This window comes from Eptatretus burgeri, chromosome 3 (genome assembly GCF_056783735.1).
Source record: "Eptatretus burgeri isolate ZD-2024b chromosome 3, Ebu_testis_v1, whole genome shotgun sequence".
In the NCBI taxonomy this organism is placed as follows: Eukaryota; Metazoa; Chordata; class Myxini; order Myxiniformes; family Myxinidae; genus Eptatretus; species Eptatretus burgeri.
In genome coordinates this window covers 116,843,148-116,859,755 of record NC_140963.1, presented here as the reverse complement: position 1 = coordinate 116,859,755, position 16,608 = coordinate 116,843,148, and the positions used below count along the sequence as shown (strand labels likewise).

General features: G+C 43.7%; 1 protein-coding gene across 7 annotated transcripts in view; it reads right to left on the bottom strand.

Moving 5' to 3' along the window:
- ABCB11 (ATP binding cassette subfamily B member 11) overlaps nucleotides 1–16,608 on the bottom strand; it is a 168,955-nt gene that overhangs the window by 57,429 nt on the left and 94,918 nt on the right. For all 7 annotated transcript variants that reach the window (XM_085875228.1, XM_085875225.1, XM_085875230.1 and 4 more), the window contains 6 exons: nucleotides 11,629–11,833; nucleotides 9,438–9,507; nucleotides 7,331–7,490; nucleotides 6,215–6,397; nucleotides 4,836–4,940; nucleotides 4,437–4,598 (listed from right to left, as the gene is read on the bottom strand). In XM_085875228.1, coding sequence (XP_085731354.1) covers nucleotides 4,437–4,598; nucleotides 4,836–4,940; nucleotides 6,215–6,397; nucleotides 7,331–7,490; nucleotides 9,438–9,507; nucleotides 11,629–11,833 — 885 coding nt within the window. The remainder of the gene's footprint in view (nucleotides 1–4,436; nucleotides 4,599–4,835; nucleotides 4,941–6,214; nucleotides 6,398–7,330; nucleotides 7,491–9,437; nucleotides 9,508–11,628; nucleotides 11,834–16,608) is intronic.

Here is a 16,608-nt window from a genome sequence, read left to right as displayed (position 1 = left end):
AGGTTTTTCAAAAATACAGTCGGTGAACAGCAATCTTCAAGTGTTTGCACAGATTCTTAATGGGATTCAAGTCTGGGCTTTGGCTGGACCACTCAAGAACTTTCACGATCTTGTTCTGAAGTAATTCCAGTGTTGCTTTGGCTGTATGTTTGGGGTTATTGTCCTGTTGGAATGTAAATCTTCGCCGCAGTTTGTCTTTTGCACTCTAAAGCAGGTTCTTCTCAAGGATTTGCCTGTACTTGTCTCCATTCTTACAAGCCTCCCAGTCCCTGCTGCTGAAAAGCATCCCCGTAGCAAGATGCTGCCACCACTATGCTTCACGGTAGGGATGGTGTTGGATGGACGATGAGCTGTGCTCGTTTTCCAGCAGAAGTATGGCTTTGCATTCAGGGCAAAGAGTTCAATTTTCATCTCATCAGACCACATAATCGTTTTCCTCATGCTCTCAGAGTCTTTCACGTGCCTTTTTGCAAACTCCAGGCACGCTGTCATATGCCTTTTCCCAGGAGTGGCTTCCATCCAGCCACTCTCCCACCAAGCCTAGATTTATGAAGTGCTGCAGAGATTGTTGTCCTTCTGGCAGGTTCTCCCATCTCATCCAAGGAACTCTGTAGTTCTGTCAGAGTGGTCATTGGGTTCTTGGTCACCTCCCTGACCAAGGTCCTTCTTGCCCAGTTGCTCAGTTTGGTCAGACGGCCAGCTGAAGGAAGTCTAGACAGTTCCATATTCTTTCCATTTCCTAAAGATGGAGCTCACTGTGCTCTCAGGAACTTTCAATACTCTAGAAATTGTTTTCTACCATACCCCAGATCTGTGCCTCCTCACAATTATATCACGGAGTTATACGATCAATTCCTTGGACTTCACGGTGGAGTTTCTGCTCTGACATGCACTGTCAACTGTGTGACCATACATAGAAAGGTGTGTTTCTTTCTATATCATGTTTAATCAATTCAATTGGCCACAAGTGGACTCCAATCAAGTTATCGAGACATCTCAAGGATGATCAAAGTAAATTGGATGCACCTGAGTTTCAAGTTAAAGTGTCATAGTCAAGGGCTTGAAAACTTATTGACACAAGACATTCAGCTTTTCATTTTTATGAATTTGTAAGAATTTCGAAAAACATGTTTTCACCTCGTCATTATGGGGTACTTTGTGTGGATCGGTGACAAAAAATTTAATTTTAAATATGGGCTGGAACAACAAAATGTGACAAAAGTTGAGGGGTGTGAATACTTACTGAAGGCACTGTAAATACAGGATATTGGGTAAGCGACTGAAAGCAAAGGGTTGTGCGGTAATGTTTTCTGGTATCCGCTCAAGTTTAGGAAATGGAATGTAATTTCTGAGCAGAGCGATATATGCCAACCTATGGCTTGAAGAATGGAGTACAGAGGAAAGTTTTGCATTTAGGAAGCAGTGAGAACTGTAAAAAGGGGATGTAAGTGACCCCCTTGCCCCCCCCCCCTTCACTGCACAAAAAAAATTAAAATTCATTATCTCTGTAACTGGAGGTGGACGGAGGTTCCGTCTTCACCCATGCTTGTCTCTCCATTTGTTTGTATGCTGAATATTTCAAAAACTAATGGATGGATTCGGACGAAACTTGGTGGACATGTTGGGTGTATGACAAAGGTGAATCAATTCTATTTTAGTGAAGACCCAGATCCAATAATTTTTTGAATTTTTCAATTACTATTGAGAGATAAGGCCAAAAATTCGATATAGCAGGATATTTCAAAAAGTTATGGACAGATTCAGACAAAAATTGGTGGATGTGTTGGACAAATTCATTCGATTTTGGTTCAGGTCCGGTTCCAGATCCTGCCTATCAGTGGGATACAAAACGTAAACTGCTCAGCCTGGCAGAGGTATGTGCTCTACAGAGGAGTGTCGTTCTAGTTTCATTTTAACACCCTGGACCTAGTGATATGCCTTAGTCTGCGACACTTTTCTCATCCCCATTGCCCCAATGAAATTAAATTGTTGACTTCACAGATTTTTTTAAAATCTGGTTTTGGTGTCTGGCAAGCATGATTGGCTGAATGGCTTACTCCTACATCACATTTCCTTGTTATAGCTTTGTGGCAGATGCAGGCCGAGCCCAGCAGCCAGTACCCCATCGATCCCGGCACGCCCAATCAATTGCCTCGGCCCCCTGCCCCTAAATCCAGCCCTGCTCGGCATGGCACAGTGTGTGGGAGTATAGGCCAAGGGGAGCTTTGGACACAATTGTAACTCGCAAAAGCGCTTGGTACCCAGAGTCAAGGAGCTCGCCACACCATTAACGTGTCACTGAATGGCCATCAATGTAATCACTGCCATTATTCTACTTTACCCTCGATTTTACTTTATTACGTTGCATCACTCCTCTGCTATTCCTAACCAAGCCCTCTGTGACCATTGCTCAGAAGTACTTTCTTTGATAATAGATAAGTGCATGTTTTATGCTCGTCTTCGGTCATGGCTCCGGTCAGATTCATGTCTCGTGTACTTCGCCCTAGTATTCCTCAAGTGTAATTTTGCTTTTGTCTTTGTCATGTTTATAGTGATCATTGCATTGTCCGCATTATTGTTCAGCACTATTGTTATTAACTAAATTGTTAATCAGGAAAGTGAGTGCGGCATCCTGTTTTCTACCACTGTTATGACGTGATGACTTAAATGGGGCGAGAGAGTTGGTTGGTGTAAATGTCTCCACCCCACGGTCGATGCGATCAATCAGACAACTTGGATATCTTGGGGGCATAGCCCATTTGTCATATGCGAAGGTCCATACATGTGACAGTATTTTATCTTCTGTCTCTTTTCAAAGTGGCAAATGTTTCTAATTTGACCGTCAAATGAAAATACTCTAAACAAACCAGGCCATTGTGGTGAGGAGGGAGAATGAACTGCGGGAGGAGGTGAGTAATTGGCAGAAATCTTCCACATCTCCATCACATGATTATAGATTTACAAGATTCGTTTTTTTCTTAACATTGTTTGAATAAAGGAAGAATTATAATCATCATCATACTAAAATATGAAATTTGGTGTCTGTCTGTCTGTCTGTCTGTTCTTTTGACAGTGATACATTCAGTCGTTACTTATCCAATCTCAACCAAAGTTGACAGAAGGACAAAGGCTCACACGATGGAGGTTGTGGCAACTTAATTTGCCCCTTCCCCAAGGGGTTTTCCTCCTTGGGCAAACGCCATGTTAACGTGCATAAATAGCTTATCGTGGCGTTTTGTAGAAAAACCTTACCGGAAGCAAAACAATATTATAAACCACAAACACGTATGATTGCCTTTTTTAACAGTCGCCTCTGCTGTTTAACACTAAAATGAAAGAAACATGGGGGAATCCCGACATCCTTGAGGCATTCTATGCTTATCGCATTCACCAAAGACTAATCACCAACGGACCTGAGCCTAGATCTACTGTAATGTCGACATACAAACCACAGAGGATAATAACATGACCCTTCCTGTCATTCCCATAGGGAATGGGTGTTCTAGTAAGGATTAAGGTAAAGCTAGCAAGCTCTTCCACGAGCCTCACCATTGTATACACAGAAAGAAGCAGACAAGGAAACAGAAGGAGGGAAGAAAACCAAATTAAATTTGTCTAGAATAAAGCTAGAATGGAAAAGACGTGTATCCAGAAGTTAAAACAGCATTCCTGGAAAACAAAGAATATTGGGAATAAATTGTGTGGGAATTGAGGAAACGGAGAGGGGAAGTGACTGGTGAATGGAATGGAATGGGATTAAAAAGAGGGGAGCAAAAAAAAAAAACATTGTGGAAGAACAAAGGATGATTTGGGGAGAATCAAATACAGTAAACTAGAATGAGAGGTCTACGTGTGTATATGTCCAAACTATTGATGTTATTGAGCAAAAAAGTCAGAAAGCACGTCCAGGTCATTCCATCAAAAATTATTACGCGTCCCATTCTAGCAAGCCCATGGGCCCCAGGCTCACTTTTTGTTGTGTTGTTTGTAGATATAATTTTTTTTATTTTGAAATTCTAAGAATGGGAAACAGATACGGCAAGGGTGTATTGATGCCACTTGTCAAAAGCTAAGCACATTGTATGTAGCCTCACACAGCCAATTAGCAGCATCTGGCGACTTGTCACCGAGCGACACAAAGGATAGTTCAAGCTTGCTTTGTCTGGCCATTTCGATGTGAATAATGAAAATGTTTTTGTCCAAGTTAAATTTTTCTTGACCCTGCACTGCCTGTATCCTTGGTGATTAATATGGTGCCATTTCCAACTTTGTGTGACCAGTGGTTTGGGAGGAGATACAAAACGGACACAGACATTGGATCTTATTAAATAGATTTTAACATCCGGTAAAAGCTATCACAAGTTGCATCCTGGATATTTGCATACATTTCACTGAATTTTCTTTTCCCTATAGATCCTAAATATGGTCTAACTCACCCCTTTAACTTGTGAGGCATCTGTAGCGAGGCGAGTTGAAAGGGCGCCCGCGCTGTTGTGAGGATTATGGAACCAGCTGATCTCCTGTCTCAACATCGACCCAAATCCAATCCGGCGCAGCCGGCGAGTAAGCAGTTCACCAGATTTGCTGAACATGTAGCCCTGCACATTATAACACAGGGACGACCGCGTCGATGGCGCACGCCTTGTATGCAAAATGGAAGATGTCCAGCATTGTCTTTTCAAGGCACATGGAGGAAAGATGGGTAACTTATACCTCTTTAGGAGGGGGAAGTGAGGGGGAAGCCTCCACATGATTCCTCAAAGCATGAGGAAAAAAAAATTTTCACAATAGATCAACAGTTGGAGTGAAGGACAGGAGCAAATGAGTGTACCAACCTGCAAGAAATTCGTGACGAAAGAAACTGCAGCGATCATGACAAAAAGGCTGCACAACTTGTTCACCATCATCTTCTGCTCTGCTTCTGTTGGTAATGTGAATGTCTGTGGGGAAGCAGGCAAGGAATTATATCGATGGCAAGACATCAAGTGGAACAATAAAGAGAAGTTTTAATGTGTGCTGTGAAGGAGAGGAGAAGGAGATTGGGACCATACTCTGTGAAGAGCGTTGGTGCTGCTTAAACAGTCTCCTTGGCTATTGGGCACAATCCTGGATGGGTCGCCACTCCGATACAGTATACCAGCAAGCTGGCACTCATTTTGCCAACCTCGGAAGGATGACAGGCCGAGTTAACCCCACCTGGTGTTAATTCAACAGCTGAGCGGGATTTGAACTCAGGAGCCTAGGACCCAAAGCCTGCCACCCTAACCATTAAGCCAACACCAGGCTGTGAAAGGCAATTACAAAAGCATGGTGATTTTTTGGGGGAAAGTTTTTGGAAAGATAAAATCCTTTTGACTCATGTTGTCCTGGCCCTGAAGCAAGAAACATGTACATGAAATGGTAGACATTTCAAAAACAAAATAAAGGGCAGTTTTGTTTCCTACCTTAACTAAGGCTCACGGATGACATTCTTCTTTACATCCAAGACATATGAGGACACTCAAACATTGATTACGAGATAACGGACAAATCATCCAAGTGTATGGGATTTGAGCCTTGCATCCAAGCTTAAGTAGCAGACAATATTGTGCACTTATACCACAATATTGTGTGTGTACATAATAGCCTGGAGGTCCACGCACTCGCCACTGGCCTGTCTATCCTGTTTGAATCTCGTCGCAATTATAAACTGTCATTGCGGTATTTCTCATGCAAGGCAATCATCAACTTGAGCGTCGTCCTTTGGATGGACGTTACACTGGGCATCTTGTTGCAACAGTTGGTGGATGTTCAAGATCCTACATTGAAGAGTAAGCGAGCTCGCGCTGACACGAAGAACAAATTACAAATTCCTGCTCTCACCTACAGGCAGCACCGCATCAGTGACACAGCCATGATGCTAGCAAATGATGGCAAACCACAGTCATGTGCTGGATACGAAAGAAGAAGTAAGAGAAGAATCAGGAAGACAGAAACCAAATCGGTCAGAAATAAGAACCACAGTGACATGATCTCTTCTTGCAGGTTAAATGGAGTAAGCTAAGTCTGTCTGCCGGAATGTTATGAAGAATCTGGCTCGGCCATTATTTTAACACTTTCACAAAGCATCATACACCAGTTGATATCATGTCACCGATTGTCTCTCCGTCTCAGATTGGACGATTATACGGTGGCCTTTGCTTGGTGTTGGTGCAATAATTAAATCAGAACTAACCCCAAGGATTTCACTGAAGATGACAGCAAAGGCAGGGTTGATTCCTCCATTTATTGCTGCACCGAATGCTCCGATCAACATGTAATACCACTCAGGTGAGTTGTATTTGAGAATACGAATCATCGACGCCGGGGGTACATATTGTTCCTCTTCATTGTCTTGAACTTCTGTCACCGCCATCTCCTGATAGCACAAGTGGCGACAACAATTATAAGAGCGATTTGTTGCAACTCCCCATCATGAGTGAGGTACACAACTGGACTGTAATTTAGTACAACTCTTGGTATCAACATCGCAATAGCATCCTCTCCCTCCATGCCACCTCGACTTCACTTTGATTCAAAACAAGCATCAGTTGATATGAACATTACAATGGTGCAGGTAATGCGCAGAGTTAATGCAATAATTCCTTCAGAGCAAATTTTGAACAGGTAAAGAAACATAATACAGGACAGCCACAAAAAGGCTTGAACATTGTCATGATGTTAACAGGAATGGGTTCGTTGGATGGCATTGAGCAGAATGAAGAATATAGATACAATATGAAGATTATGACATCCAAAATCTACCGTTATAAAAGTTTTTTTTTAAGTTACAAGCACATTAAGAAGAAAAAAATTCTCAGCACATCAACAGGTAAGATTTTGAGATGTAGTGGGGCAACTTAGCTAAATATAGCATAACAATTGTGCATTTTGTGAGGGAAGCACCAAATTTGGCACACTCGTAGCCTAACATATTATGAACAGATTTGGATATTGGGCCATCTCAAATTCAGCCGCTGATGGCTGTGGCAGCCACTTTCCACTGCCATCAAAAATTTTGAGATGGCCCAATATCCAAATCTGTTCATAATATGATAGGCTACTCGTGTGCCAAATTTGGTGCTTCCCTCACAAAATTCACAATTGTTATGCTAAGTTGCCCCACTAATGTTATAGTCACATGACTACTGTTTGTAACAGTGAGCTTTAATGTATTTCCTGACAGATGGAAAATGTATAAACAGGACAAAAAAAAAAATCAAACAAAATAATTGAAAATAGACATATAAGTGGAATAACCATGCCCAGCCACGATCAGAAAGGTGTTTCAGGAAATCGTCACCACTCTTACCTTTTCATCCGCCTGATCCTGCAAGGTGAGTGGGATTGCGGATGATGCTGCCAACACCATTGCACCGTCGAGAGCAGAGCTGGACAGTTGGGAATGTGAGCGTGATCGCTGGCGTAGCGATCCTGTCCCCAAGGACTGTGATCCTGTATGATGCCTTTGCCTGTTCTCACAAATATCAGTGATATTCACAACATAGTATATTATCCTTGTTAGTTGTATTTGTCTGGAAATAGGCCGAGTCGACGTACAAGGTTGTGAATAATAATAATAATAAATAATAATATTAATAATAACTCAAGCGAAGTTGATGGCATGCCATCGCAAATCCCCCACACTTCCCACCTAAAGCACAGTTGAAAGATGGCTAAAACGTTCCACCAGGAATGACCCAATATATTTTGAGTTAAAAAAAAAATCTTCCATTTGGACTCCTGTGACCCTAAAGCCGCACCCCCTGAGGCGTGAACCAAGGCTCAAATCAAAAAAAATATTACATATTTCATGCGCCCCTAATGTTGATTCCATATACAGTACAAAGGTTCATTAAAAAATGTTTAGAAATATGCCTGTAATTGCATTTTTTTTGGTATTTGACCTTTTGACCCTGCTCCAGGGGGTATGACGAAAAATAATACTGCGATAGCACCTTCGTGCCATGTAATGATCACAACTACCAAGATTGGTGAATTTCTGCACAACCATTTAGGAGGAGATAGCATGACGAACGGACAGACGGAGAGAGAAACAGACAGAGCCAATTACAATATCCCCCCATTTTTTTTCAAAAAGCATGTCGATAATTATGTTAATTGGAATTCCCTTCCAAGGAACTTCAAACACAGGGCCAGGCCATTAGGTCCAGTGAGTCTGCACAATGGCTGCCAACCTATGCACTTGCAGTGTAAGTGCAGCATCAAGCAGGAAAACAGCATGTACTGTTTTCAGTCTTTGGTGTGACTCAGCCGGGGCTCGAACCACAAACCTCCGAGTCTCAAGAGAGGATGCTCTATTTTTCCACCGAGTCTGGTGAATGAGCTGAGGATTACTTTTTAGAATCATTGCTTCGATCGTTAACCCATGAAAAAAAAATAATTTGGCACTGAGAGTCAGAGAGCATTGGTAGTTTATAGATGTCTACACTTTTTTGAGTTGGAAGGGTTGTGCAGGTGTGCCAATTCCACCATACTGTTGGCCAATTGGTTCCCTGTCACCTTTCAAATCAAACTCACTTCCATCATACATGAAAGTGGTGATGTTGGCTTCATGTTTCCCACACTTTATTGGACATGTCTCATCTCTTTCTGATTCTCTCACACGTTTTCCCACAGCAGCTACTTTGTCTCTGAAAATAAAATCCACACTTGGCGTCTACCTGTAAGGTGTGATGCAGTTCTTCCTTTCCACATGCTTAGTGTTGGTGTCCTCATTAATAATGATTGTTGTGATTTAGTGTTTGGTTGATGAAAGACAATTATCTTAATCATATTTAAACAGACTGTTGTTTATGTGCGCATTGTAATTTACACCTCTTATGCATCAAGGCTTATGTAAGAGAGCAAGGTGATGTAGGGGATGAACTGACGATGGCTGATCAGCAGTTGGACACGAGAGAGAGAGAGAGAGAGAGAGAGAGAGAGAGAGAGAGAGAGAGAGAGAGAGAGAGAGAGAGAGAGAGAGAGAGAGAGAGAGAGAGAGAGAGAGAGAGAGAGAGAGAGAGAGAGAGAGAGAGAGAGAGAGAGAGAGAGAGAGAGAGAGAGAGAGAGAGAGAGAGAGAGAGAGAGAGAGAGAGAGAGAGAGAGAGAGAGAGAGAGAGAGAGAGAGAGAGAGAGAGAGAGAGAGAGAGAGAGAGAGAGAGAGAGAGAGAGAGAGAGAGAGAGAGAGAGAGAGAGAGAGAGAGAGAGAGAGAGAGAGAGAGAGAGAGAGAGAGAGAGAGAGAGAGAGAGAGAGAGAGAGAGAGAGAGAGAGAGAGAGAGAGAGAGAGAGAGAGAGAGAGAGAGAGAGAGAGAGAGAGAGAGAGAGAGAGAGATAGATCTAGTTATTCTCATGAGACTCATCATATTAATGTAATTTTGAAACAAATGCAAATATTTTCTCGAATAAGTCTCACCGCTGATTGGACCGTAAACTTCTTTCACGAAGTATAATCATTGCAGCATCCTCGATCTCTTGCTTACTTGCTGCAAGCCACAATAAAAGTATGCTATGTCGATAACACTTTTATTAGCTCGTAAAGCTACTAAAGAAACAAGTCATCCATATTAACATAGACACGCACACACACACACACACACACACACACACACACACACACACACACACACACACACACACACACACACACACACACACACACACACACACACACACACACACACACACACACACACACACACACACACACACGCTGGGTACTACCTGTCTCTAAAAACGCAAGAGGAACCCAAACGAATGTTGGAGCACAGAGAAGAAGGCCATTTACCACTGTAAATTCCATTCATGACATGAGCAATCAGTGGGGGAATGAGATTCTTGGACCAGTAAAAGATGACCAGATATTGTGCCATCCCAAAAATTCGAAAAAGTTGTGTCAATGGCACATAAATTCCTAAATTAAAAAAAACCATACAGATACATGCAAAGTACACTGCCCCCATGCCAAATAAATAAATACCAAATCCTCCAGCGTGCGACATTACCGGGGCGCTTTTGGCGCCTGGTGATGCTGCCATGCAGCACACATGGAGACGGAATTGGGTGAAACCTGAACCTCAGGTGACACTGTAAAAGTCTGACATTGAAGAGGAAATGCGTTTGAATGGCATTCCTCAGTTTGAGTTGAGAGTTGTCTTTGTTTGGTGTAACAGTTTCTTAATCAATTGGCTAATAGCACACCTCAACCACCAGTTTCATCCAAATCTGTAACTTAAAAAAAAAATAATCGAAAAATTAAATAATTAATCGATTAATTGATAATCTACAAATCAAAAAATACCCATTAGAGCCAAATCACTTGGTCACTGTCATGTCCAAATATCAGCTTCCTAGCTCAAAAGGTGCCTGAGATATTGCCCAGAAAGGAAAGAAAATAAATAAATAAATAATTCGCTAAAAAATTAAGTATTTCATCAATTAATTGATTAATCTAAAAATAAAAAATAGTGTTTTTGCCAAAGCAGATACTACCTTTTGTTCCCAAATTTCAGCTTCCTAGCTTAAAGGATAGCTGAGATATCGCCCAGGCAAACTGTGATTTAGAAACAGAAAGTACGAGCCACCTCCTATTGGGATGTAAAAACTCATGTCAGTGCGGCTGTGCAGCCAAAAACATAACAGAGTATGTAGGAAACTGCAAAAGTCTCAATATCCTTGTTCCAGAAAACTCATGGAAACATGAACCAAAAGCAATCACTGAAAACAAGGAAGTCACGCTCACGTACGACCTGATGATCTCATCGAGTGTGAACATAGAATACAAAGCATTGCGACGGGATGTACTGTAGTACTGAGGTATAAAAAAGAAAATAAGGCATTGCTAATTGAGGTGTCAGTACCCAGTGATTTTGGCCTAAACAACACAGAAATCAACAAAATGACCAAATACCAAGATCTCAAAAATGAAGTGAAAAGATACTGGAAGCTGAAGAGATCTGAAATTGGACCAGTGATTATTGCAGCACAGGAATGATAAAACAGAACCTTACAGAGATCTTCGGAACAATCCCTGGGACTATTACTACAAATGAACTGCAGTTGGAAGCTGTCTGGGGCCCGGTGACGATCCTCAAAAGAGCCCTCGGAACAAAACTTTGAGAACAACAAAACTTCACAAATTTGCCCATGAATCACGATCCTTAACTGAGATGGAGGTGGATACTTTGAGAGCTGGGAGGACTCTGTTCCACCTTATGAAACCCACATTTGGACGTAACCAACAACACACACACACAAACACACACACACACACACCCTTTACTTAACTTATTTGAATTGCAAACCTCAAAATAGTTGTTAAATTAAAGTAAAAACTTTGTTGACTTGTAAGCGTTTTATAGATTTTCCAACTGCCCAGATAATTGTCTGGCCTTCAGTCTTCCAAGAGGTTTCAACCTTTTCAGCACAGAACCTCTCCAAATGGTGGGTCCACAACCGTGGCCCTGTGTCAACATCATTAGATCCAAAACCTCAGCTCGGTCCAGTCAGTCAACCCAACAATCGAAACTCACTATTCCCGATTTCTCCCTTTCTTGTTAAATGGTTTAATGTATTATAAATTCATAATGGTCATAAATTGTACACACCTGGAGTGTTGGCATCCTCATTTAACTCTGTGTCTCCTTGGCTCTGTAGCATTACCAATGTAAAGTAGACACCCTTCCTACTAATAAGTTCATTGTGAGTTCCTCTCTCGACAGCACGCCCATGATTAAAGCCCACAATGACATCTGCAGTTCGAACCGTGGAGAGTCTGTGTGCAACTGAGATAGTCGTTCGACCCTGGCGGACCTGCAATGTGAGGATCATGGAAAACACAAGTGCCAGAGTAAAACCTTGATCTTCGAAAATTGTTTTTATTTATTAATAATAATAATAATAATAATAATAACTCCGAAACTCCTCTGGAACGGGTTGGTGGTGGAGTGGGTAAATTAAGTGTCGTCGCTCTCGCTCGTGTGGGTTTGATTCGCACAGGTGCTCAGCGGCTATTTCCACAAAGTGCAATGGATGTGCAACCTGTTCAGTATTGCTGCATGGCTGTAGAAATGTTCCCCATTTCTTGTGAACCCCCAACGCTGTCAAGAGTATTGACCACCACCTCTATGTACTCCTCTTGCAGGCAACTGCAATCCCTGTGACTAGGCCGTGAGCATTTTAATACCTGAAGAGAGGGTTTCTTTGTTCTGACTAAGGGTAAAGCTTGAAACGTAAAGTCTCCTTTAATTCAGGATGGATCAACTACCATTTGAGGTATTTTAAAAGGTTAGTAGTATTTGTTTTGCCTAGTAAACAGACCTTTATGAGCATCATTAGTTTAACATCGTCTATGAAGGACAGTACGTCCAATGCATTCAACAGTGCAATGCCCTGTCTATGAATCACAAGATGTCAGTTAAAAGTGGCATCAAGAATCAAAGCCAGACGACTAAGTTCAAAGACTAGTAAGCTAACCCTGAGGTGTACCCCCAATCTTTGTTTCTTTAGAGAAAGATAGAAACATAGTGTATCCATGTATGATTTTATTGGGCTTCACATGCTATGAAGGGGAATGTGTATCATATCCCAATATGAGAAATATATATATATATATATATATATATATATATATATATATATATATATATATATATATGAAAAACAGACCCACTCACATATCTCACCTGTGATTATGAATGGAGGGAAGAGCCAATTAGCTCTCACCTCATCAATTAACCAAGGTGGCTAGGATTATATAAATAAATTGACTCCTCCCATATGCTTTTCGAGCCGAAGAAGCTGGATGAAGCAATGATGAAAGGCTACACAAGGTAAGCCCTTTGCTGTTTCAAACCCTTCCCAGAGCTCCTCCACAGCTGTAAAGATGTTCACAAATAGTACAGACATGAGGATGTCAATGCTACACACCCCTCAGCTTCCGGACTGGTTTAATTGCTTATTGGTGAATCATGAGCATCAGCACACATGTGAGCACACAAATAATACACACATGAGAATCCTAATGCTACACAACCCCTCAGCTACTGGACTAGTTTCATTGATTTCTTCGATTTATTTATATAATCCAAGCCACCTGAGATAATTGATTAGGTGAGAGCTAATTGGTTATTCCCTATATTCCCAAGTGAGAGATGTGAGTGGGTCCTTGTTTTTCATTGATATGTTGACTGCTTTTGACATTTCCAAGTGGAACGTGCTTGGGAGCTTCTTTGGCATGCATTTCTGGCTGAGGCGCTCTCTGTACCCCTGTTGTGTTTGTCTTGCACATTTTTATTCCCCCATCTTGTCTAATTATTTATCTTATAATTTTTGTCCTGTTAGTCCTGGGTTTTTGTTCGTCTTTCCCTTCCTGCTTTTCCACGGCCTTCCTCCTCGGCCTCATCCACCAGGCAGAAAAGGAGCTTTGTGCTTCATTGCTACCACCTACCTCCGTCCAATCTTCCCCTCCCCCATTTCCAAGTGTTGGCCCCGCCCTCCCCAGGACTCTGGCATAGCAAGCAGGCTCCACAACGACTGTACGTCCACTTTAAGATTGTGAAGGTGGGACTCGTTTTACCAAGTGAGGTATTTGGATGAATGGTATTGTTGGGCATGCCGAAGTCAAGGCTGAGGATTTTTTTCTGTTTAATCTCCTTGGCTCGCAGATTTGATGTGTCCTTCCAGTCTGCTGGAAGGTGAGGTCAGGTATGGGAGCATACACCGGAGCAGCATGTCACTACGTTCACTTTCCGCCGGTACTCCAGGGGACTCTGTCTGGCCATCCCCTAGGCAGATGCCTGGCCCATCCCTATCTTCTTGGAATGCTGATCAACCTGCTGTAACCATGAGTCACGTGGGTGGCCCGTTGGCCTCCTCCATTCACGAGGCTCCCTCACTGAGAGAATCTGGTGAGCAGGATCAGCGTCAGGAAATCGAGCGACATGTCCATATAGCCACAGCTGACACTCAAGGACTATGCAGGTAACAAATCTCATTTGAGTCTCTCTCAGCAACTGCACGTTGGACACAAAGTCTGACTAGAGATAGCCAAGAATTCTCCCAAAAGATCCGGTTCTGAAGGAGTTAAGTCTCCATCTCAGCTCCTTGGTCAGAGTCCAAGTCCCACATCTGTAAAGCAATACTGGAAGATCCAAGGATTAAAGATGTGGACTTTCATCCTCTGGCAACGGGTACCAAAAGCACCACACCCCCATGATCTAGTGGCTCCATGACTCCCCAGGCTCGACCCAGACATCTATTGAACTCTGGCTCACATGTGGAGACATTAATATCACTGCCAAGGTAAGTGAATCTCTCCATGACCTTAACGTTCTCACCACAAACAGGTACAGACAAGATCGCAGCATCCAATATGTCATTGAAAGCTTGGATCTTAGTTTTGACCCAGAAAATATAATCCAGGTGGCCTCGACTTCTCTTTCAGTGCCTCGAGGGCCCCCATAAGAATATCCAGCATCTCCACAAAGCGTCTGACATTTATTTTTCATATATATATATATATATATATATATATATATATATATATATATATATATATATATATATATATATATATTGTTGTGGTTACCAAATTCGCAAACCACCATTCAGGTCCCTTAGGTGAGGTATCTCGGCAAGTATCTCCAGGGCGTTGGAGTGTGGTCGCTATATGCAAATTTATGGATCAAAAAGCCTTCACGCCCACTTTTTCTCGGGCCAATGGGGAGCGAGGTGAAAGGTCAAAGGGAGGGGGTCAAAGGCGAAGCTACGGGGGGATAAAAGGACCGTGTTCGTCAGTAGAGTCGAGAGTCGAGAGTCGGAGAGTCGGAGAGTCGGAGAGTCGGAGAGTCGGAGAGGCGGAGAGGCGGAGAGGCGGAGAGTCGGAAACAGAGAGTCAAGACTTCGCGGGCGGTGGAGCTGCTCGTCGTGTGCGTTGGAGTCGGAACGGAGGGGACGGAGCTGTGGAAAGGCGGCGACACCAGACGAGGGGGTGCTCGCGTCGTGCAGGGAGCTGCACCCGAGGGAGGCCGACAGCGCGACCTGGCCGAGGTGGAGACGCTCGTCGCGGGATAATAAAGATCCTCTATACCCCGAGCATCAGCAACCCCCTCCTGTTTCCCCCCGCGCTGAGATAGTGCGACCAAGGGGGCCCCTTTCCCACCCCCTACCAGACACTGTCCGCGAGGCCCGCGGAGTTGAGGCGCCATCGCCGCTCCGCGTCTCATCACCAGACGGGTAGGCGCGACCCGGTCTCGGCCTCAGGCCCGCCTCATCCTTGAGGGTATTCTTTTCCTTGGTTTTGGGTACGTGTTGTCGGCGCCGTCTGTGAAGTAGAATTGTATAAGTGTTGCCGTGTGCTCGGTAGTCGGTATTAGCTCTGCATTGTGTTTTCGCTTTTACATTTGCTTTTTGTGTAAATTACATTGTGTCTTTTCTGTGTGCATTTGGTGGAATTGTATTTGTGTGCTTCCCGTGTGCCGCGAATAAATGTGCTTTATTATTGAATTGTTTCCCGCTTCGCTTCGTCATTTCTTTCTTTGAATCCTCATCTTGCTTCACGTAAAGGGTTGGTAGTGGGCTGAATACGCCCGATAATTAATCGAACCGTCGAGGTCGACGAATAACACCGCTCGGTTATCCCGATAGTACGGAACGGGTCGCTTAAGTGGCCCGTGTCCGAAGTCGACCTGCGGCGAGGTGCGATCGCCCGGTCTACCCTCCGCGTGGGTACTTAGGTAGGTCGAATTTGGCGAGCAACCCTATCCCACGCGGGGGCTGATTGGCTCGATCGCGGTGAGACCGAAAGGTCCACCCGTGACTGGTTCCCGGCGTTAGTCCGAGAGGGTCACGACTGGATTGTCCGTCCGGTGGGCGACGTGCCGCGATTCGAGTTACGTGGCCGTCAGCACGCCGGCGGGCGCGAATACCGCAACACTGGTGTCAGGTCGTGCGATACAAATTCATCGCCCTCCTCGCGGCACTGGTATCGGAGAACAGGAAAACAGGCTCTCCTGTCTCCGGCTAAATTCACGGGAATCGGTCCAGGGGTGAGAGGAGCGACCCCCGATTCCCTCCAAATTACGAGCGAGTTAAATTAACCCTTCACGAGAAGCAAGATGGCGTCTCAAGGCGAGCGGGAGCCGGGGGTATTAGAAATGGATGTAGAATGTGTAGAATCCATGGTCCAGGATGGAATCCCCGAGCAGGAATTGTTGATTGTGCAGGAACACGGACTCGCCCAACTGAACCCAGAGCCCGAAATGGGTGCGGCAGCTGCCGCGGTGTATGACACCTCCCCCCCCCCTCTCCACCAAAACCCTTCCCCAACCCTTGCCGAAACGGCTCAGCTGAGTGCATCCAACATGGCCCAGCTATGCGCCATGCTGGCAGCAATGAACGAAAAGATGGATGCGAATATGAAAAACGAAATGAAAGGAATGAACGAAAAGATGGATGCGAATACACAAAAAATGGATGAAAAGATGGATACAAATGAAGTGAAAACGACGATGGATGCGAATACACAAAAATTGGATGCGAATACACAGCAAATGAGGGAAGAAATGAAAGAACTCCGGGGTGAGACG